Source organism: Anomalospiza imberbis, chromosome 4 (genome assembly GCF_031753505.1).
Source record: "Anomalospiza imberbis isolate Cuckoo-Finch-1a 21T00152 chromosome 4, ASM3175350v1, whole genome shotgun sequence".
Lineage (NCBI taxonomy): Eukaryota > Metazoa > Chordata > Aves > Passeriformes > Viduidae > Anomalospiza > Anomalospiza imberbis.
Genome location: NC_089684.1, coordinates 57,682,345 through 57,705,706, shown reverse-complemented (window position 1 = coordinate 57,705,706; position 23,362 = coordinate 57,682,345). Strand labels below are relative to the sequence as shown.

The 23,362-nt window shown below is 37.6% G+C and overlaps 1 protein-coding gene across 5 annotated transcripts; it reads right to left on the bottom strand.

Moving 5' to 3' along the window:
- Positions 1–4,757: 4,757 nt before the first annotated feature.
- Positions 4,758–21,012, bottom strand: BST1 (bone marrow stromal cell antigen 1). 5 transcript variants are annotated; one of them, XM_068188710.1, is made up of 10 exons: positions 20,945–21,012; positions 20,169–20,282; positions 16,255–16,384; positions 15,094–15,229; positions 14,527–14,609; positions 13,851–13,927; positions 11,162–11,254; positions 9,591–9,677; positions 9,051–9,110; positions 4,758–6,010 (listed from the first exon to the last, which is right to left on the bottom strand). In XM_068188710.1, the coding sequence occupies exons 1-10, from the start codon at positions 20,953–20,955 to the stop codon at positions 5,896–5,898; spliced, it is 906 nt and encodes a 301-aa protein (XP_068044811.1). In that variant the 5' UTR covers positions 20,956–21,012; the 3' UTR covers positions 4,758–5,895. The 5 variants fall into 5 exon arrangements, with proteins under 5 accessions (XP_068044811.1, XP_068044813.1, XP_068044814.1 ...); XM_068188712.1 differs by lacking the exon at positions 20,945–21,012 and having other exon boundaries at positions 4,758–5,650; positions 20,169–20,403; XM_068188713.1 differs by lacking the exon at positions 20,945–21,012 and having other exon boundaries at positions 4,758–7,479; positions 20,169–20,402.
- Between the last annotated feature and the right edge of the window lie 2,350 nt (positions 21,013–23,362).

Here is a 23,362-nt window from a genome sequence, read left to right as displayed (position 1 = left end):
TTCTAGGGATTTGGGAGGAGTGGGGATGGGATTGACATTTAGGGAAAGGGAGACAACTTGGGATGAAACCATAAATAAGTGAAAAACAGGGACAAACCAAATAACACAATACAACAGTTTCCCCTGCTGGCTCTCCTCAGTGTCATCCCATCTGCTCCTTCCCCTTCTCTTGGAGAGCCTGGCAATTCTACAGGTGCATCCTGAGCTTTGCAGTTCCTGAAGAATTTCCTGCTGCCACCAGTACTGCTTCTTGTATTTTGCAATTCCCAATTCCTTTTTTCTTTAGCCAAAGTGCTGGGTTTGTAACAAAAAGAAGTCATAGCTGGAGTTTGCACATTGATTTTGTCAAGGAACAAGGCAACATGCCAAGAGATCTCCTACATACCAAGGGGAAACAGGTTGCTTCATTCTTTTGTATCACCTTCATCACTTTTTGTTATGCCTTTCTATTATACATGTCAGAAAATGATGTCCTTGGCAAACTAGAAAAACACATTCCAAAATGTATTGTTTAAAGCACAGCTCTGAAGAGTGGGAGGCCCATGTTTAATGACTCATTCATTCTACCTGAATCAGGATATGAAGAAAGTGGTTTTTACTCAAGACATACTTAATTTATAAAAATTTTAAAAATTAAAATGTAATTAAATTTAATTAAATTAATAAAATATAATTAAATTTAATTTAACAATTAAAAATTAAGGGCTGTGATAGTTGAGTTTGCAAGTGAGAGCTGTACCAAAGTTACATCCTATCAGTGAAGGATCTTACCATGATTTCTGATGAGGTTGCTGTACTTTTCTTGTGCAAAGCATTTTTCAAGGTTTAATTTAGTGCCGAGGAAAAGCACATGCAGTAATCCCACCAGCTTTCATGAAACTGAGTGCTTGTTTCCTAGCCAGTACTAATTGTTATGCCGCTCACACATTCTGAAGAGAAATACCCATAAGGCTCCCATCCCACTGAGGCAGCCAAGGAAACAAAGTTGATACAGAATTAGGCTCTTCGACTCCAGGAGTGCATAAAGAGCACAATTACTCCTAAAAGACCTATACAGGGTAGTTATGCCATTTGTAAAGGCTTCATGTGATGGCTCAATGGTCAAAACCAAAAAACTTGACAAAGATCTTGTCTAGTTGACAGCTATGTAAAAGATGCATTTATATACATGTGTAGAAATATTTGTCTGGGATTTGATGCTGCATTTTACAAGATTATTGGTTATGCTTACTGTCCTTAACTACTTTTCAAGTGATATATGTCAAGTGATATATGTCATATAATCCCATGCTAATGTGCAGTGGTGACAGAAAGTTCTGAGTGAAAGCCCAAAGCATACATTCTGAGTTGTGGAAATAGCAGCTCTGGATTTCCTGGTACCTTTCATCAAAGCAAAGGGATAAGTAAAAATGAAGCTCAACACAGGCCAGCATGTCCTACAGTTGGAACTTGGTATCAGAAGATTAAACTTTCCATGGGATACTTTGCTTCTTCGCTTGCTGCTCTTCAAAATGGCACAAAGTGACCTAGGACCTTTTCCACATCTGTACCCTGACACAGTGTAGCAGATAGAATGCCTGTCAGTTCTTTAGCACTCTTGACTTTACCTGCTGCAAATAGGGGAAAAAAAATCTTCCTGCATTTCGGTAACCCAGAATTCGCCAGAGTCTTCTGGTTTCTGCCTATGGTACTCAGATTCTTTGTTAATTATTTATTAAGTATTGCATACTGGAAGAATTCTGGAGGATTGTCTCTGCACTTATGGAATTTACCACACTTACTGCTTCCACAGGCCACAGGTATTCCTAGTCAAATGGTCACAAGTGAGAGATCACTTACATCACTTCCACAGCACTGCCTGCTGCCGGAAGGAAATGTATACTATAATTTCCACAATTTCCACCTTTGTTTTCCTCTAACAGAATTTCCAACAGCATCATTTTCTGCTCACATATTCTGCTAAAAATACAAAGTAACTCATCTGAACAGAGATCAGGTTCACCTTAGCTGCAGAGACAGGGAGAAGGAAGGAGGAGGGGGGCTGCCAGGCAGCACGGGCCCTCTGGCACAGGGTGAGGGGACATACGTGCCACCCTCCCAGGCTCCAATTTCCTGCTCCAGTCTCCCTGCCAGCCTGCACTGGAACTGAGCTGCTGCCCTAAGGGAATGAGGATCTCTGAGCTTGCCTTCATCATTCTCAGGAAGCTAGGAAATCAGATGCCTGCAGATTATAAACAAAATCTGACAGATTAAATTCTTTGCCTCTTACATAAAATTGCATGTAAATTTAGACTGGGCAGAAGCTGGAATTAGGAAAAACCTGAAAATCAAAAAGAACTTGGGAAGTGTTTGAGCCACCCTGACATTTGGCTAAATTAAGATACTGTACCTCCCCGTACTGAGCTATTTTAAACCAAACTTCTTGGCTCTGCTAAAAGCACTCTTCTTCCACTTCACACTATTGTTGAAGCAAAATATATCAGAATTATTTCTAGGTAATTCAATTGAGAAGAACACTATAAAAAGAGTTAGCTTTCATGGAGCAAAAAGTATTATTCAAATTATTGAGGTTTCAGGTCACATTTCACTACATTTAAAATTGTTGATTGGAAACATAGTCATGTCAGCTGAATATCACATCAAGACCAATATGACAAAAATAAGCACCGGCAGTATAAAAAGGGCAGAGAGGTCATCAAGTTGTCTTCGCTTTATTCTCATAACTTTTTACTCCAGAGCACTCAGGACTTAGCATTTAAAAATAGGCAGAGCAGGTGTGAGCAGATGTATATGTGTGCATGCACATACATGCTGGAAAAAGGAACTACTCTGAATTAGAGTTCAGCTTCTGAAATTTATGCAGCAAAAAGAAAAAGTAGGTTAGTAGGAGGGGAGATTATATTAACTTCTATACAGCAATGTAGAATGTGAGATAACTGAGCTCTTACGTGGTCCACAAAATGGGCACAGCAGGAAATACTGCCTTATTCCCAGTAGCTTCCACAGGTCTGTCTGCAGAAATGCAGAAAACCTTGTAATGCTCCTGCACATGATGTTTTCATTTGTCATAAGTAGTTGGATGTTAATAGATTTACACAGGATTTTGGCATCTGACAGGACTCAAAATTAAGTGATATATATATTGTTTTAATCTGAAACATTTTCTCCCTCAAATTCACATCTGAGACAGCTGTTTTTGTAGTACTGCTAGTACAAATATGAATGGTTGAAACATTTTGAATCTATATTTGTGAACTTCCCCAGGCTTGAATGAGTTTAAGGAAAAGGGCAGATGCCTTTTGGACAGCAGGATTTCTCCACATTTGGCACAGCTCTTACATAAGACATTGCTAATCAGAGCATTTCCTGGGTGTTCAATACATAGCACAGGCTCACCACAGGCTGACAGTCACCACTAAAGTGTAACATATATCTGTAAATAGTACTATTCACATCTTTATAGATGTAGAAGTAATAAAAAGTCATGTTCATGTCTCTCCCTCCCTCTGGGAGTAACAAATGACCTTATTGTTTCTTGCTTTGCTGACACTTCTACCCCTCACCTTCCGAGACGCCAGTCACACTGTTCTTTTGCACAGATTAAAACCATTATGTTAAACTCAGAACAAATGAATCACACTCAGCTTGAAATTTGCAGCCTCAAAAAATCTCAGGAAACCTATGTGTCTAGAACTTTGCCTTGTTGCTTTTTTTTACTAGCCATATTATTTGGTTAGCTAAAAATCTTTACGATATTCCCAGGTTTTTAAAGCAAGTTTGAGACACTTTGTTGAACAGGTATTAGAAAAGAAATTGCTGTCTTTGCTACTGTATTGAAGTAATGGGAAAAGAGGAAAGAACATTAGAAATAAGAAAACACTGCAAGAGGTTCTGAGCATGTTGTTTTTGACATAAGGTTATGCATTAAAAAAAATCTCAATTGTTTAAACTGTAGTTATCCCACTTTATATTTTTTTTTTTTCCAAAACAGAATTATTTAACACTTTCTACATAGTGTTTGGTACCCTGTGTAACTGCCAGCACTGACTGTGCTGCTGGAGTCAACCACATGCAGAGGCTGGAAAGTTTTCATAAGCTGGAAAGCAAAAGTTGGCCAGCTGGGATGCTTGGATTGTGGCTGGAAGTTGCCTAAGAGGCACATGGCTGGTTAATGGTATTAAGCTGTTCTCTGGATCTCACACACAGGTCAGTAGGCAGGACACACCAGCCCTGATACTGGCTGGGACACCTGGGAGCCTCACACACACAGTCTCTACAGCCTGTGGCCCAAAACATGGCGTGATATGATCTGCTGTGAGCAAACAGAAGATTGATCAAAATTGCTTGGCTTTAGCTGAGATGTGACTCAGACACCTTTAGCTATGAGGTGTTACAGATACCTTTCTTACTACTCTGGTGGCTGATGTAAATAAAACATGAAAAAATAAAACAATTAAAAATGAAGAGGATGTTCAAGGAAATAATCAAAGAACTAAATTTACAGCACAGATAGGGAACAATTTTGAGGCATAATACAGCCCATATTTTTAAAGGTCTGTAACTTCTGATTTCAGTACTTTTGTACTTTCAGTACTTTTTTGTGTCTGAAACAGATACAAAAATCCTTCAAGCTGGAGCCTAAACCCACCTGTCACATAGGCAAACCCAAATATGTGTGCAATGTAAAGAGATTTACATTAAAACCAAATTAAAGATTATTACAGGCAGGGAAGAAAGACAAATAAGCAACTACAATATATTTTAAATATTTTATCTTTCAAACATACATGATACAGCTGCATCAGGGATTAAAAGGATGTAAATCTACTATGGACCCTTAAATCAGATTCATTGAGATAACAGGAACATCCTCTCCAAGTTTCCTGGCAACCAGTCAATACAAACACAAATAAATAATACAGAAGCTGACACAAAATGTGCAAAAGATATCTACATACAATTATTCTATGTAGAATGACTATTTTTTTCTGAAGATTTATGTGTTGTCTTGGTAGCTGGATGTCGTGGTGGTTTAGAGGAGCCTCTAGCTGAAGCACTCAAATTCACACAAGTAACCCAAGAAACCTTCAGGACGGCATCTGCTCTCTCCTCAGTGTGTTCTGAACCCTGTATTTGAGTTCACTGCCAGCAGGCCAATGTCTGACTTGGCAGGTTCTTTATCTGAATTTGATGTACCATAAATCACATTGTGGTGGAAAAACCGTGGAACTTTCTAGACCTGGTATTTCTGACTATTTGCTATCCAGTGGCCAGGAAACAGCCAGCTGAGGAACAGCTGTGCAGATGATGAAGCAATTGCCATTGTGTGGTAAAATATTGTATGCAAGTATGCACCCAGAATCATGCTGTACCCTAGCTTTTAAGTTTGGCCCAAGTACAGGATCACTTATGAAAATGAATGTACTTTTCCACTGTCTTACCTATTGCATCTTGTATCAAGTGAGCAATCTAAGATCTCTCCCACTTGGATTATGTTTCGCCGTCCCAAAACATGATAATCAGTCACTTAGTTTCCAAGGTCAGATGCTGGGATGGTTTTACAAACAAGTAATCTCTGTGGGTGATGTATGCATAGTATCATTTTTCTTTCTGAAATATGTGAACAGGAAGTATTATTCTTGATTTAATGCTGGAGAATAAAGATAATAGGAAATAGCAATGAACTTCTTCTAGAAAAAGAAAATGAAGGGTGAGGCTTTCAAGTAGCAGTGGGATAATTTTTGATACTAAAACAAGCCAATAATTAGTATGCAAGGTTTTAATATGGCAGATTTTCCTGTCCCAAAAGTAGAATGAAACTGCAGTTAGAAATCAGCTGAAGCCAAATTTATAGCCATGTAAGTCAAACAGAGGATATGGATTCAGTTGATTAACTCAGTACACTAAAGCAAATCTGAACAAAAAGCCTGCAAAAGAAACAAACATGAGCTTGTTCCAGCTGCCTCCTCTGTCTGAAGTTATAGGTCCTCTTTGTGCTGCTGGTGCAGATCTGAAGAAGAGAAAACAAACAGGATGTTCACAGCACAGAGCTGAGTTAGGATTCTTTTAAATATCAGGGGTTTGTTGCCAAGGATGAAGTTTGTGGCCCAAGTGCTAAGCTAGAAGTTTCTTTATATGAGCCTGCCAACAGATTCCCTTTGGCTGTCATGATTCTATTACAGAATATCTTTGCAAAACCCTGGGAACTCTTCTTTCTACCTTTACACAAGAGCCTTCTTGTCTCTCCACATCCATTTGCTGTCTCTGGCCTTATGCTTGTGATTTTGTAGTGCTCTTCTAGACAGCAGTGGTCCTGGAAGACTGTATTTTTACAGCACTTGGTGCAATAGTATCCAGATCCACATCTATGTCTCTGTGACATCGCAATAATGCAAGTAATCCATGCCACCACTAACAGCTTCCATCTGGCGTCCTTCCTGCTTACATTTGTAAGCCATCTCTGCCATCTAGTGGGTATTTTCTACTCACAAATTTTTTCTAACGTCAGGGTGTCATCCTAACCTTAAGTCGAAGTCCAAATTTGACTCAGCAGGAACATCGTTCAAGTCTGGAGTTCAGGGGCACCACCACCACACAAGAAGCCCCAAGTAACTACAGCACCCTCTAGGCCATCCTTGTGCTACCCTGACTCAGCTCTCACCTTTGCTATGCCCATGTAAAGGGAGTTGTGCTGACATAAAAAGTCACTTGTCCAACTCTGAAGTTTTTGGGCTCAGGACATTATTCTCTGGAGGCTGAGAGGGCACCTATCAGCCTTGTAATAGCAAACAGCCCTGGTGAAAGGGATGCATGAGCCCCTGCATGCCTGTTCCACTGTTCACTATGGAAGTATGAACACTGAGAGCACCTACTCTGCAAAGGAAACTTTTCCTAACAGATACCCACTCCAATTAGTGATACCCCTACTGACCAGCCCCCAGTCAGTTAATGGACCATCACAGAACACAGAAAACATACCTAAAAAGGTTATCACGAAATAATTTATATGCATCTGCTTAAGGCTCTTTCTGAAAAGGCAGCTAGTTTCGATGGAGGTGGTGTTATTTACTGCAGAGAATTGAGTGATTCTGGGAAGAATGTAAGTATTCATTGGCCTGTAGTATTTAAATTACTTGAATTTCAGGGAGAAGAAATGATAGTTTTGCATGCAGATTGGGAAGCTCTATTGTGATTTGGGATATATAAGAAATTAATCATACTTATTACAGTGCCATGCATAGAGGATGGAATACAGTGCTCATGAAGGAAACAAGCAAGGAAACTTTTCCTAAGGAGGATGAGAACAGCTGAGTTGCTCACGAGTTACCCCAGGAGAGTGTGAGTCTGGTGTTTCAAGTGCACCAGGGATTATGTTACTTTGAGTACCGACATGGATGGAAATGAAGGGGCGGCTGCTCCCCTGCTTACACACTGCAAACGCCATGCGGCAATACTGCAGAACTGCATGCTCACCCTTAGCTGAAAGGAAAAACACATTAATGGTTTCCAAAAACCTTCTCATCCGGGTGTCCTCAGCTGCGTAACACACCCACATCACAAAACTTTGAGAAAAAATTATTTAAAACCTGGGAGAGGAGAAAAATCTTCTGTTAACAGCTCGATAAAATATTGTATTTTTCAAAGTCCCGTGCTTTTTCTTCCACTATTTCTTCAAAGGGGATGACTGTATTTTCTTTTTACACATTGTCCTGGGGTAACCATTCAGTTGCAGAACAAGGAAACCCTATTTTAATCCACTGTCCAAGTGGCATTTTGTAACCAATCGAAGCCCTAACAAGAAGTCTGTTCTATGATCTACTGCCTAGAAGAAGTCTGGAGCTATCAGTGGTATCTGTAAATCCACCATTTTCATAACATTTATATGCTGGTGCTAGGATATAATTTGCATGCGAGAATACATGTTGCATTGCAAGGTGAGTAAAAGTTTTCAGTGACCAGCAAGAACAGGGAATACACACTTTCTCTGTAGGTGTGTACCAAGAACTGGACATATGTTACAGAAGGTGATGTCCACCTCCTTTTCTGTACTGCATGAAGCACTACAGCCCCTCCCAGAGGCAGGCAAGCTGGAGTTGCACCTCTGCTGCCATAACCAGGCACAGCAAATCAGGACTTTCATAGCAGAAGTTATCATTGCAATATCACACAGGTATTAACAAATAAAAATTTGCATGTGCTTGAATAGGGAAGAAAGGACAGTAAGAAATAAAGCATGGATTATCCATAAAAAGAATATAACCACAAAACAGTGTTTATGTATTGATATATTCTACAACATTCCAAACAGTGAGGAAGTTCTCATTCAGATATCTTATGTCTATCTATATATGCAACAGCATATAGATTATGAAACATAGTCAGAATTGAAAGCAGTCATTTTTACTGTAAATTCACCAAAATACATAATAAATTAATTGCATGTTCCTCATATAATATAGATAAATATGGATAAGTAGGGAGTTTGGGAGCGATGCTTGCTAATTAAGAAGTTATGTCTTGGATATAATCTGCACACTTTGTAGATAACTCACTGGCCCAAGGTAAATACATCAAAATATAGAGAGTAAGTTTCACACAAAATTGAAGATTAAAAGAAAACTTCCTCAAAATTTAGAACTGAAAATTCCAGTAGTTGGAGAAATGTCCTTTAGATCTGTTGCTATTTAATCTATACTTTGATTAGTCAAGAAATTATATTAATGAAAGCAACTTCAAATTTGTATATGATTTTATATCAGAACAGCAATATGTACAAACTTCACATCATCGATATATAGTGTGACTGTGTGATCAATGAGGCTCCATTAACACCTAATTTTGAACAGCAGGTGCTCACAGGCAGCTGTGAACAATTTGTGACTAGAAACTGCTAATTCAATCCACAGTAACTAACAAATTCAAGACCCCCGTGTATTGTATATGGGGAATATATAACAGGTGGTAGAGGTGGGATCTGTTGAACGGTTGACTTCTGTATCATTTATTCAGTTGTAATGACAATGAGGATAGGTTGAACTCCTTTTACTTACGATGCAAGGGCACACTTAGAATTATCAGGATTATCCAGGCAGAGTAAGAACATTACAGACCTGTGAAAATACCATTTTATTTAGCATCTTTCAGGCAGACAACTGAGGAAAACAAACATGAAAAAATGAAACAAATTCACAATACTATCATGTTTAAATCTTCCCTTCATTAAATTTATCTTACAATCTATGAGAATGACTAGAGCTGTGAAACCTCTTGTGAATAACTGGTAATTCTGCAGACATTCAATAGTATTTTTAACTATTGTTTGGATTTTAAATCCAAGTACATGAGGCTGTTTTCTGTGTCTGACATTGAGTAAGTACAATGCTCCACTCAATCATACAATAAGACGTAGTGTTTTGCTCAATAAACAACGAAAAAATGCCAAGTCTGAAAAATGTGACATCATCCCTCCAACATATCAGTCCCTCCTGAAGACACGACATTAGTGGCACTTCAGTATTGCACAGCAAGAATCAAAATAGATATAAGGTGCTTCTGCAAATACAGCATAATAATAAAAAGTTTTCACTTACTTGTAATTGTCACTGCAAGTGACATCAAAACCAAGAGTTTTCAGCCTGTTTTCCAACGTCTTTACACTATTAGTTCCACAGGAATCTCTGTAAGGAAGGATTTCAATATTATTGCAAATCTTTTGTTATATAATTTCTTTTCACTGAACTTGATGGAATTAGTAAAGTATATGCCCATTACTTTGCCTCTTCTGTATTCCATAACACCTCCAGAAGAATGGTGTACATTGTTCTTTATGCTTCATTTGTCTACATTACTGTTGTTTCACAATTTATCCTTTTACAGTTTAGAGTCTGGAAGATTAGCTTTAGCCAGTGTAGCATTTTCAGATTCTATTAACTAATAATCACACATTTAATATTTGACTAGACAGAAAAAGACCTAAATAATTTTGTAAAATAGTGTTTTGTTTGTAATATTCTTTGGCAAGTATTTAGGTAGTGATAAAGTTGATACTATCTGTCTTTACAGAGTAAGTTTGTTATAATAAATGAGAATTATACTTGTTGTTAGAAGCTTGTTCTCTCTCTTGAATATTGAATAATAGAAAAATACAGAGAGAAAAAAAAAACAGAAACAATCCTAAACACAGCTCCTGTTTCTAGTACTGATTTTTTAATTTGTAGTCCAGTTAGTATAAGAAAGTTTACAGAACCTACTGAGACCTCTAAACTTGCACCAACATAAAGTATTAAGGCCAGTGCTACTTATCTGCTGGTCAGTAAATACCCATGACTAAAGAAATCGTATGGAGACCAACAAAGTAATTCTAGAAAGCAAATGAATAAAAATATACAATTACTCCTATGCATCCATTTGCTGAAACATAAATTAAGATTCAATGCTTGTCTTAGTTTTTCTTTGAAAAAAGGGCAACTTTTGCAAAGATTACTTGTATGTTTTTTCCCTCCCAGAGGATATGATTCTTTGATTTAGAGAGAGAAGCTGAAAAATGCTAATCTGAACTATGCTATGTAGTCTCCACAGCACTGTGGTAAAATACACAACAGACAGTCCAAACTGTTTGAACTAATCAGCTTTGTTATATTTGTTTATTATTTACTTGTTTGTTTGCTATATTTAAATTACCAGCAAAATTAGACACTTTTAAAACTGACTTTTTATTACTGGATTCATTACTGAGAGAAAAAGAGCCACCAGTTTGTATTTGCCTGCTTCTACAAATTTTCAAACAGTAAATATAGGTGAAAATGAAAAGAATGCATACAGTAAAGTGAAAGAAATATCACTCATCAGCACTTAATCTGAAATTCAGATTGACTCTTAGTAAAACTGTTCATGCTCTATCTTCATTCAGGGTCTGAGTCCACACACACATCTAACCAAGACTTGGCTCCAGATTTAATATTAGAATTTATTCATATTTTCTCCAATTCTGGTATTTCTATACTCTATGAGAATGGCAGGTTGTGTCTCCTGTGTTCATGAAAGCATTTAAAATACTTTGTTTTTAGTAGTATGCAAATATAATCAAACAGAAGATAAGGTGAAATTTTAAAGACAGGTCCAAAAGAAAGAAACTAACTTTTATTTTGAAGACATAACTTACATATCTGGTCCTTCAATATCATCCACAACCCAAATGACAATTTGTGAGATTTTGTCTTTCTGGAGATTAGGTACTTCATAATCTGCAAAAAAACTGATTCAAGAAAAAAAAATGAACTATAAAGAACATGAAAATTAAATAGTAATTTTTCTCCTCTATTAATGAATTCACCTAAAAGTGAACAAGAATGAACTTTTGAAAATGCAAAAACAAATCAAAAAGCCTTTGATACTTCCTCATAATATCTAATCTAAGAAGATATGAAATCCAGTGGTTGATTTTAATGTCTCTAGATTGATTTTTTTTTTGGTGAGATGCTGGCATTTCAAAGCCATAGATTTCTAACCCTTTTAGTAACATGTAGCATAATGATTTCCAGTATTTTAGGGTTTTTTTTCACTCAGAAAGCTTGTAAGGGCTGTGTCCTAACTGAATGCCTGGTCCAAGTCTGGGCCTAGGTCTCTCCTCTAATTTGCTATTTGCCTATCATGTGTCTTCTTAAATGTCTACTAAGTGTCTAATAGACATTGGTGTCTTCTGTTAAATGTCTATATCAGCACTACAGTACTATATATATACTATCTGAGCCCTTTTAAATGTTCTGAGACCTCCACAGAGAGGAAGGGCCCCCTAGTCGCCACTTCCTGGATGGGACCAGCAGTGACAATGTGGGTCTGTCCTCATGGTGCCTTCAGGCAAACTACCAGGGCTCTGCCATGGAAGTGCAGGACATGTGCTGCTTGCCAGTGTCTGTTGGTTCATGAAGTCAGCAGATTATTTTAAATTTCTGGAGAAGTGGAACAGGAGGACAGATACCAAGAGTTGCTTTCTCTGGTCCCATCTGGTATGGAGGTAGCTCACCAGACACCAGCAGCAGCAACAGCAGGTTTGCCTTTCTGTCCAAGGTGTCCAAGCCTGTCCAACATGTAGTGAAAATATAACAGAAAATAAAGATTCCGACTCATTTACTCAGTCATGCATATCCTATTGCCAGAAAAAAAGAAGCCTGCTCCCAGATTTGGAGAAATCTTTAACTAGAAGTCTCAGAAACTGTGGAGGAACAATGTAGAACTGACTTCAGTAAAACAAATTTTTGAACTGGCTTCTATTATTAAAGAAATCTGCCAACTAAATTCATACTGTGTGAATGAACAAAGTTATTTTGCCATGAAATGAAAAATAAATCTTAACTGAAATGGTATCAGGTGACTTAATGATGATTTAAGTGTACAAACTTTAAAACTGTATAAACTTTGAAAGGGGCTTTGAAATACTAGAAGACAGACCAGAGAGATGGTTAGGAAGACAGGCAGGTCTTTCAGATTACTTTCTGCTATTAATTACTCAACTTCCAGCTTTTTTCAAACATGAGCTCTTAAAAAAATTCAGTCATAAATGGACCAGAAGATACACAGCAAAGAAAACAGATGGAGTAACTGGCTTTGTTTTCTTCTTGGCAGTCTGAGTTCCAGTAGTGATTTCACTGGTTAAAATACCACCAGACTGGCAACCCAGGGAACTGCTGGAATTAATGTGTGTGTGAGATGTTTTTGAAATAAGGAATCTGTAAACTAACAGAAATAAGGAATCCATTTCTAAAATAAGGAATCTATAGCAGATTCTGGGTATTGTCCTGCTGCCAGGTATTACCATCTGCAGAAGATTTGATCCCAGTTGACCATTTGACCAACCCAAGGAGACTGTTTAAGCCTTTGTGATTAGCTGAAAGCTGTGTACAAAGATGGATGTTTTGGGGGACAGAGGTAAGTAGTTAGGAGGTGTTTTGCGAAAGATGGTTCTTGTTTCCCTCCTATCCAGGGATAAAATTGCCTTTTCAATGGTCATTTTTAGTCCTCATGAACAGGAGGAGACTCTCTTCTCTGGGTTTTAAAAAAATGTAATATTTGATCTGCTTTGGACAAGACAGTTGCTGAGGTAATGAAGGATGCATTTCTTACCACAGGTAAGTAGTCACTACAGACACAGTGAAAGTTCTAAAGGGTGTACTTTTACAATAAATTTTGAATCTAAGCTTAGATGAGCTTCTGCATGGTGGTACACCTCTGAATCAGGAAAAATACATCTTAATGTAAAATACATCTTAATGTAAAATATCCTTAATATAAAAGGAACTAAGAAGAAGAGGAAGCTCATCTTTGTTATTATCCTCCTGAACAAACTTTTTTTTTTTTTGTTTTTGTTTTTTTTTTTGTTTTTTTTTGGTTTCTGAAATAATAACAGACTTCAAACTACATCCACTTTTGATCATGGAGAAATAAATACTTTCCCTTTTGAACTTACCAAGGCCTGACAAAAGCTACTGTCCTTGTAACAATATCCTTTATTTGGACATGTCCCTGAAGAGAAATTTCATTAACACTCATCTTTTTGAAGACATACACATTTTGCCACAGTATATTGGCTGACTCTAGGGCAGCTTTCAGAGCATTCATCATGCTTACAGGAGTTTGTAAAATGCAGGAGTTGAAAGGATTGTTCCCATCCACTACGTATTAATCCTTCAGCTAGGGACAATTAACAGTTTGTACACACAACTCAGCAGACTTTGATGCAACAGGTCCTTTCAGCTACACTTCCATACTTTGTGCAGCAGAAGGCCCAAATAACTGGTTGAATTTTCTTTTTTATAGTCATCGGACCCTGCACAGAAATCAGTCAGTTCTCTTACCCTGTCTGTGGATAGGCTCCTCCCTCTGCAGAACCATTCAGCAAGACCTGTATCACCCCAGAGCTGTGCCGTGCATACTGCAAGAGATAACAATGCTTTTCAGATCTCACAGATTTGTCATATAACTTAGTATCTTATTGCAAACAACAGTGACCAAGGAAGGAATTTTACCACGAAGAATATCAGAACTGCAAAAATAATACTAGACTAGCACCCAAGCAGGCCACTGAAGTAAAAAGGCCAGGAACCAAACAGGCCATGGTTTATTTCAATGATTCTTCTCAAGCTATTTTCTCGCATTTATTGGTAGTTTCTTCAGCACAAGAATAAAGCATTTTGGCATTCTCCGTTGAGTTTGATATGTGAGTAAAGGGTTTTCAGCAAGGCTGTCAAATTAGGACCTGTAATCAATCAGTAGACAGTCAGTGTGCTTACTGTGCTTAGTATATGGTTTCTATTAACAAAGCTAACAGAATTTTAACACATTATCTAGCTAAGGTGAATGTTAAGTTCTCCTTGCTAAAACACTGCAGCCAGTCTAAAATGGTGTGTTTGTGTCAGGGGAAATAATCCAATAGAGTTAAAGGTTTAAATCTGTTTTGAACTAGCAATGTTTTCCTGAATCATCCCAGACACACCCACAGATGTATGAATTCAGCACTGATAAAATATTTACAATGACTGAGGCCATCCTCCAGAAAGAATCCACCGGGTTGTTTTCACATTCCATCATGGTAGGGCAGGATTCATAGTCCAGGCCTGTAGGAAGGCATGTGATTTGTGCTATTAGAGAGGTGATAATGACTATAAAAACTGACTTTAGAAAGCAACTAAATATATATTTGTGCATTACTCACTGAACCCCCAACCTATGTTTGACATAGCACTGAAAGCTGTTGTATTTTTTCAATAATTTTCCATCCTTTATAGTTTACACAAACAGTTACATTCTGAGGATTCAGTAATTTGGCTGAAATGGTTCTAACTCTGTTCCTGGGGTGCAGGGAGCTCCAGGTTCAGAAGACTGAGAAAGAGGTTTATCCCCACTGCAGGACCATTTAGATTTCACTGTGTGCTCCCCTGACTGCGGTGTTAAACATTCACATGATACAAGAGAAAATGAGACAGTGAAGCTATCCCAGATTTTTTGGGGTAAGAGCAAATTTAGTTTCTCCAGGACACAGCAGTTGGTCTCTGTTATGGTTTTACAGATAAATGTTTAACATAGCACTCATTGTCTTACCAGGGCTGTCTGCCTGCCCACACCAGTTCAGCAAATCTCCAACAAAGCCAAACAGAGTATCAGCCAGAGGCATGTAGCGACGTCCTCCATCAGCAAAGCTACTGACTAGTAGCTGATTATTTTCCCAGAAAAGAGACTAGGAAAAAAAACATAGAGAAGAAATGTACCAACACTTAGGTGCAGACACAGTGAGATTATGGGGTATTGAAAACAGCTGAAAACATGTTTTGGTATTTCTTTCAAAATCCAGCTAATAACCAGAAATGTTAGCTATCTCTTTAAAGGAACAAAGTTTTTTAATTTTCCAGAGGTATAAATTCTGATCACAAGTGACTTGAGGAACAGTATGAGATGAGAAAGGATATAGTCCTCTTTTAAATATAGATAGGCCTAGCTTTGCCTGCCTCAGCAGACAGATTTAGGGGAAGAAGAAAACAGGAAGATGTTTATACACCAGATATATGTTACCAGAAATCTCTCACGTTGCTATGTTGGTTTACGGTGTGAAAAAACCCCATATGTCTAGATGTTATTTCTGTGTGTGTAGAACTCCTCATGAATTAAGCTATGTTGACAGTAGTATTTGTTGGTTTAGCTTGTATCATTTAGAAATGAGGAACAATTGTGCTAGAGGAAAAGCTGCATTAAAACACAACACGTCGTTTGCGCTTCCACAGTTCTTTGCAATTGCCAGCACATCAAACCCTTACTGTTCTGTGGCATAGAACAACATCCTCTCTCATTTCTGCTTTTGCTTGTTCAGCGTGTCAGTGTTTAGCATGGCACTGTCATGAGACTTAGCTGAGAGGAGTAAAAGCAAAAGGTGATAGCAGGCACAGCATTTGTAGCCAGAGCACCTAATTTAAGGAAAAGTAGAAGTGGAAGTTCAGGGACTATGGCAGAGCTCCCAGCACAACAGGAAAAATGGGGGATCTCTGTAGTATGAAAAGAGAGACATTGCTGAGAAGTTACTGCATAAAATAAATGGAACATGCTATCAAGTCTGAGTCTAGTCTATAAACTACAGAGTCTAGTTTACAAACTACAGATGGGTCAAAAAGAGTGACTCACAAATCAGTTACAGAATGACTCCTCAATTTTGAACTGTGTCACGTGAAGTCTGTTGTATATCACAGGACAATTAACATAAAAAATTATTACCTTGTTAGGTGGAATCGTGTGAAATGTGAGGTTGATAAATAATTCATAATCCTTAGGTAGAATGCTGCAAGGGTCCTTGTTAACAAATGCATTTTTAAATGCTTCCCATATCTGTGAACAATTCTTCTCACTGTAATCATTAAAAAAAAAACAAATAGTAAAATTGGTTTTTTCAAAGCTGAGCAAGGAAGATACTTGTTCTCAACTCCTTCAAATACCCCGATTAAAATCTGTATAAGGCTAAGGCAGAAAACTGATGCCAGGGTGTAAAAAACTTGTAGCTCAGGAAGAGCATAGAGATCTTGTCTTCTGAGTCATAACTGCAGCAAATAAGGAAGAGGTAGCAAGGAAAATATTAGCATTTACAGTGTGGAATTAGAAACACATTGATTCAACAAAAATCTTAGTAGGTATGGTATACATAGGGAGTTATCCAACACTGTAGAAATACTGAAGAAAAAGCTTTCTTTGAAATTTTCCCTGTTCAAAAATAAACCGATTCAAATAAACCATAACTGAATACCCAACGCTGCTGGAATGCAATACTACTCTTAAAACGTCAGATTCAAATACAGGATGAGCTGCTAAAAAGCTTTGATGGTAGAATAATGATGGTGACAAAGAGATGCCTTCAGCTTCTAGGCCCTGGGGCCCTGCAGTTTTATCTTGTTGGAATGAGTACAATGACCAGGGACTGTGTGACACGGACACACACTGTCACTATGCAGTAGCTACAAGAACTACAAGTATGTTGTTAGCATTCAACAGTTCAAGGGCTGAAATAAGATGCTAGGCTGTGCACTCCAACATTTCCCTTCTGCCAGCTCTCTCTTGGGGACAATAACCTCCATGGAGGGACAAGACAGGCTGTCTACAGATGAAGTGTCCTATCTCTTTGGACTTTCAGGATCTCACCTGTCACAGCTCTGAGCCTGCCTGGACTAATAAAGAAGGGAATTTCAACTTTCACCACTTTTCCACAGCACCTTCCCCACATCATGCTGTGACAATGTCTATGCCAGGAACACTCTGCACAAAAGAATAATTACTTTATGTGCATACAGTCTTCCTAACATGAATAGTTGTCATTGCAAAGCTCTAGCTTGAACAATTGTAGTGTTGATAAGTAAATCAAACTTTGCCATTACAGTGTTTTGCTCATTTAGTATCATCCACATGCAGCATGGTTTCTGCTGGTACAGATTCTTTAGGGAGCTGCTTTGTGACACTTTAAAGGAGCCCTTGTGATGAGCTATGCAGGAAACAGACCACAGATTTTCTTACAGAAATCTCTGGTCATGCTTCCCACAACTATATAAAAATTCCCTAGATACTATAGGCAGATATGAATCTTGACCTGAAAATTTTCAGTGATGCAATAAGATCCTTAATCAGTAGTTTCAAGGTTTAAACAGATTTACTTAATAAAAGAATTTGGACCCTATTTCTGATTTCAAGCTGTTATACTTTGGCTTCTGACAATTGTATATACTTAGGTTTCATTTTGCTAAAGAGCTTTCTACTTGAAGCACTTACGTTAGTACTTGTGGGTTATGATCAACTGAACTTTTAAGATCTTTCTTGACAGGTGCATCCATCAGTAACTTTCTGGTTAATTCACATATTGCTTTTTTTTCATGACTTCTCACCCAGTTTTGAACAGCTTGTAAATCAAAAGGATTATTCTGCTCTGATACTCAAAACTTCTTAGCTGGCAAAAACACTTATTGAAACTACAGGGTGGGGAAGGACTACAGTTCAGGACAATTCCTTCTAATCTTAGTAGACCTAAATAAGTCAGATTAATTTCACACTATTTAGTTAAAAAATTGTTTTCAAAGCTTTCATGATAAACAACAAATACGGAGGAAAAGCATTATAGGAACATTTGTGTTATTTAGCATACTCCTGTTAGGAAATGTCAAATATGATCTTAATTCAAACTCCTCACTTCTGCATGGCCACAGCATTTTGTAAAATGCCTCTTTGGATTGCCATTTTGCATATTCTGTTTTAACACATGGGAAAGTTTTCATTATGTTCCTATAGACATCTTTATGTTTTAACTATCTTGCAGTGTAAAGACATGTTTTGTTAGCTTCCTTTAAGTTAGCAAAGTATTTTTAGAAAATTTGTGCATAAATTCAGAAGCAAAATCTATCCAGGTGGTCACATCTCTATAAAAGCCAGTCAGGGGCAACTAAGAAACAGACAGTGAACAGAAAGGGCTATTAATAATTATAATATCTATTTTGCACCTGTGCAATATGAAATTTCCATTTTGTTTGGATTACATTATTTGCTTATACACCTAAGGGAATGAGAAAAATCCCCACATTATAAGAAATCAGTCGTGTAACTCTTCTTTTAATAATGCCATTTTTGGTCTGAATTCAGGAAATAGTCCTAATGTCCTGCCTGGCTTCATGCTGTCTTGAGCAAGAATACTTTGATGAACATGTTCAAACCTCTCAATTTTAAAATCATGTTGTGAAAATGTAACCAGAATTCAGTAAATCCCAAATCTGTCATAAACATGAGACATATAGAAATGTTTTCCAGAATATTGCATTTATATCTCTAACAGTCCAAATCAGTTAACAATATGGTTCACATTTCTACAGTGACTACTCTTTATGTTGCTCATTTTAGCATATTCTGTATTATTATTCATGTCCTGTTTCATATATAAGTGAAGTGGCATCTGTTAAGTCCTGCAGAAGCTCTACCTATCTAGAGCCTACTGCAAGACCAGATTACCTATACAACTGTTAACTAAGTTCACATATTTTATTTATATTATATTATATTATATCATATCATATTATATTATATTATATGCTGTAGGAATGTAGAAATCTACACTTAAAGTTCTCTTCCACCTTCCCTGGTGACATGTTTATAAATTTGCCAAGCTTGAACTGTTCCACTGAAATTCATGCACTGTGTTACTTGCATTAGGATTATCTATTTTTCTTCATAAGAAACTTGAAAGAAAACATTTCTGAAAGTTCAAGTGTTATTATGCAGAAGTATATTGTTTTGTCTTTGTTAAAAGCGAAAAATTTGTTTTAAGTCCTTTATCTTCCTCTTTCGCAACAGGAACTGAAAATGGGAGGTTGGACATTGGACAATGGAAGGTTGGTGATTTTTATAATATCATCTAACCCTGTTTTAGGACAGCAATTAAATGCTACAGGAACCCAGATAGGGCCCCTCTGCAAATACCTCTTCACACTTTTAGGACAACTTTTTAATGGCAGAATAAAGGGCTGAACACCAGGAGATTGTCTTTCTTATTTGCTTCCTTTTTACTTGGAGGTTACAAGCCCTTACAATGCAAGGAAGACAGAAAAGTGCTCATTTTAGCAAAGTGTGTGATTTACCTCCAGTTCTGTATAATTACCACAGCCAATAGAAGTTCACAGATAATCCTACTTGAGCAGTTGATTAGTACTTGATTTTTCAGGTGGATGAGCTAGACAGGTTTCTTTAGTACCAAAGGATAGCTATAAAGTGAGGTGTTCCCCTTCGTACATGACCTGACATACAGGCATGCAAGGCAAAGCTGGTCTTCCCAGGACTGCTGTCAGATTTGGTACTTCCACAACACCATCCCTGTCATTTCTGTGTGTTGTTCTCCTTACAGAAAGTAACGGGGGTGGGGTTGGCAAAAAAAGTGAAATAAAGACTTGAAGGATTAAAAATCTTGCCTCAATTACACTACTTTACCTAAAACATGATTATCTATCAAAGTAATTTTGTTGTTTCTAGACAGCTACAAGCATGTTGGCTTCAAAAGGATCACTTTCATGGCTAGAAGCATAACATCAAACTTCTGATTAACAACCATTTTGTTAATCAGAACATTGTACAGAACATAAAAAACTAATCCAGAAACAAGCAAAACTTACCCAACAGCAGGATTCACAATTCTAATATAATCATAGCATCTTCCAATGACAATACTTTCCAGGTTTTGAGTAGTACCTTCACCTTTCCATTTCCTTCCCTGCACTCCTGAGAAGCTGTTCATACACAGAACAGAGACAAATAAAAGAGGAAAAAAAAGGCTAATCATCATGAATTCCTGACAATCCAAATTCTTAAAAGAAAAAAAAAAAAAAAAAACAAAGAAATAAAAAAGTAGAGTTCAATGATACAATTTAAATGCAGTCTGAACGTTTAATATTTTCAGTACTAGCTACAGCTCAGTACACAAGACAAAAGCGGAATAAAAAACCTTGCTGGACACTATAACCTATTTCCTGGAACGATTGCAGCACAGGGATACATCACTTCCTCATGTCTAAATTATTCCCCACTTCAGAAAAACGAGAAAGTTTGAAGGCCACCTGGTGATAACTGAAGAGAATTACAGTATATCTCCGTAAAGGAAGGAAAAAACCCCTTACCACCTGAATACTTAGGACGCCTTTGGTTCGCTTAATACTCGTTGCTGTGCTACACTTTCCTAAACTATCAAAAAAATGCTTGCAAGCAAAAAAAAAATTCCACTAAAATACACAGTTACAGCAACGACAGTGTAAATATCCAAGTCCTCGAGTTACCTTTTATCACACACAGGGGTAGCATTAGTCAGCTCTTTTTCCATCTCTCCTCTGAACAGTGACAGTGGCATTTTGGTATGATGAAATGTGCATCACGTCTTTGTGAAAAAAAAACCTGCCTTGCAGTCATGAATCAATCATAACGAGACATATAAGGATTATGACTTATATCTTGTGCACTGAACAAATGTCTTCAGCTTCTGCTGTCATTCTCCCCCAGGTTCTTCCCCTAAATACTCTGTTAGAACATCAAAAGGCACCAATCTAATCTTCAGAATATTCTCTGGTACACACTGCTGCAAATATAACCACATTGGGTTTTTTCCTTAAAAAAAAAATAAATTCAACCTCCAAGTATTTTATATTCAACCTCCAAGTATTTTTGCGCTTACATTTCTGAGGAGCGTGCTGGTTCTTCTCTCCTTTCTTTTCTTTCTTTCTTTCTTTCTTTCTTTCTTTCTTTCTTTCTTTCTTTCTTTCTTTCTTTCTTTCTTTCTTTCTTTCTTTCTTTCTTTCTTTTTCTTTCTTTCCCTCAGTGAATATATAACTTTATTTTTTGTGTACTTATTTATGTAGTGTTACACTTCCGTTGATGCGCTGGTACTCAGCTGGTGGATTTTGCTGAGGGAAAAATCTTGCTAATCACTGAGCAAATTCCTGATGATGGATTTCTACTATAAATGTGATAAAAGGTAGCCAATTGCTTGCTACCTGCATCAGAGTCCTCAGGAAAGCCAGCTTTACTCAGAAATGGATATGCAATGTTGTGCTTGACACGGTGGAGACACAGGAAATCATGTGCTTTACTCCTGTTGCTTCTCTAATGCTTTTTCTTCCTATTTATCTTCCTAACCTCTCTATGTACATGCTGATAGGGCATCAGAACAATAATCAAACGGTTTCAAGCCAATACTTTGGATTCAGGATTAGAGAGTGCAATAGTCCATGGAAGTCACTGAACATTTTCTTTTATTATTAACTTTGCTGCAACCAAATTTCACTCAGTAATTTCAGGGTCTAACAGAAACCAGAATGTGATGTGATCTTCTATACAGAAATGTGCAGAAATTGTCACTGATTTTTGCATCAAGGCTAGAACTTTTGCTTGAAATATACAGTATAAGTTAGGAAGTCATACAGATAGATACTGAATGTTTCTCCAAGTACACACTAAGTTCACCTTGGGGAAGAAGATGTGGGTTCCCTAACAAATAGACAACCTGTCATAACATCCCAGAGGAACTGGATCCAAGAGTTGTTGGGATCCCCATTTCAACTCCTATCAAGCTTCCTTTCCTCACTGGCAACTTCTAGAAACACATCAGGCCAGAGGGCCTCTGATCTGACTCAGCATAGCCATTTTAAATTAGTGTTCTAGTTTTGTTCTAAATACTTCACATGAGGGCTAGATTAACAACCTCCAGGGTTCCAGTTGTTTGATAGCCTTGAGAGTAAAACCTTAGCTCTGGCCTGAACTTATCTACTTCTAGCTTCCAGTCATTGAATCTCATGATATCTTTTTCTCTTACATTAATGAAGAATCCATCCTCAGAATCATCTTTCCATGTAAATTCTTGTAAAAAATTACCAAGTCTACCCTTAACCTAGTCCATGAAAATTCAGTATTTTAATCCCTTTATCAGGTAATTTTTCTTGTAGTATTGTAATTCACTGCCACAAACTGGCTGCCCATCTTGCCTCCTGAGGTCTGGCAATTCATGGTGAATGCAGATCACCGTTCCTCTCTCTCTGTCCCTCTCTCCTAGAAGATGCTATTGCCCATGAAGAAACATCAGAAAATTGGCAGCATATCTGCTCTGGAGATACTGTAGTTCACAGACTGAATATTAACCCAAAAAAACATGAAATTCAGCACATGTTTACATTCTGAACCCCAGAAGATGAGGAACCAACATGTTCTCTCCTGTTATTTCTATCAGAGGGGAGTGGTAAGTTCCAGCAGTAGGAAGGTGTAACAGACAGTAACGTTAATCCTCTGTTACTACTCAAGCATGAATTTCTGGCAGAATAACCTCAATTCTGTATGACCGCATGCTTTAGGCCTGGAAATAGAACCTCATATTCACAAGCTCCTTTGTAAGCAATGAACTCCAAACATTGTTTCTTAAGGGTTTGTGTCTTCAGTGCATAAGTCTACCTACAGCAGTAACGCAAGGTCTCGCCTGCTCCCTTGTGTGCCAGGGCACACTCTCTGTGAAAGACATGCTCAAGCCCAAACCCAGAGCTCTGCTCACTTGCCAAGCTGTAAACACAGCTGTGTGCTGGCTAGCCAGCTGCATAACACCTGTGCTTTGCCTTCCTTTCTTCCCTCCTGTGTAACTGCTTTTTTTTCCCAGCCCGAAGTTGTAAGAATTTAAACTTCCAAGGTCGTACATATTTGCAAATATGGCTAAGTAGGTCAGCATGTTCAAAAGTCCTTAGAGGAGGAAAGGATTAATGGAAAAGGAAACGCCTAGTACTGCAATTGCTTAAGACTCATTTCTTTAGATAAAGAGATAAAAAGATTATTGTGCACA

Coding starts and splice junctions, on each gene's coding strand:
- BST1 (XM_068188714.1), bottom strand. CDS start 20,338: ATGATGATTAGCCTTTTTTTTCCTCTTTTATTTGTCTCTGTTCTGTGT. Junction 9,111..9,590: donor ACTTGCAGTGACAATTACAA/GTAAGTGAAAAC, acceptor GTATTTTCACAG/GTCTGTAATGTTCTTACTCT. Junction 6,011..9,050: donor TCTAAGTGTGCCCTTGCATC/GTAAGTAAAAGG, acceptor TCTCTTCTTCAG/ATCTGCACCAGCAGCACAAA.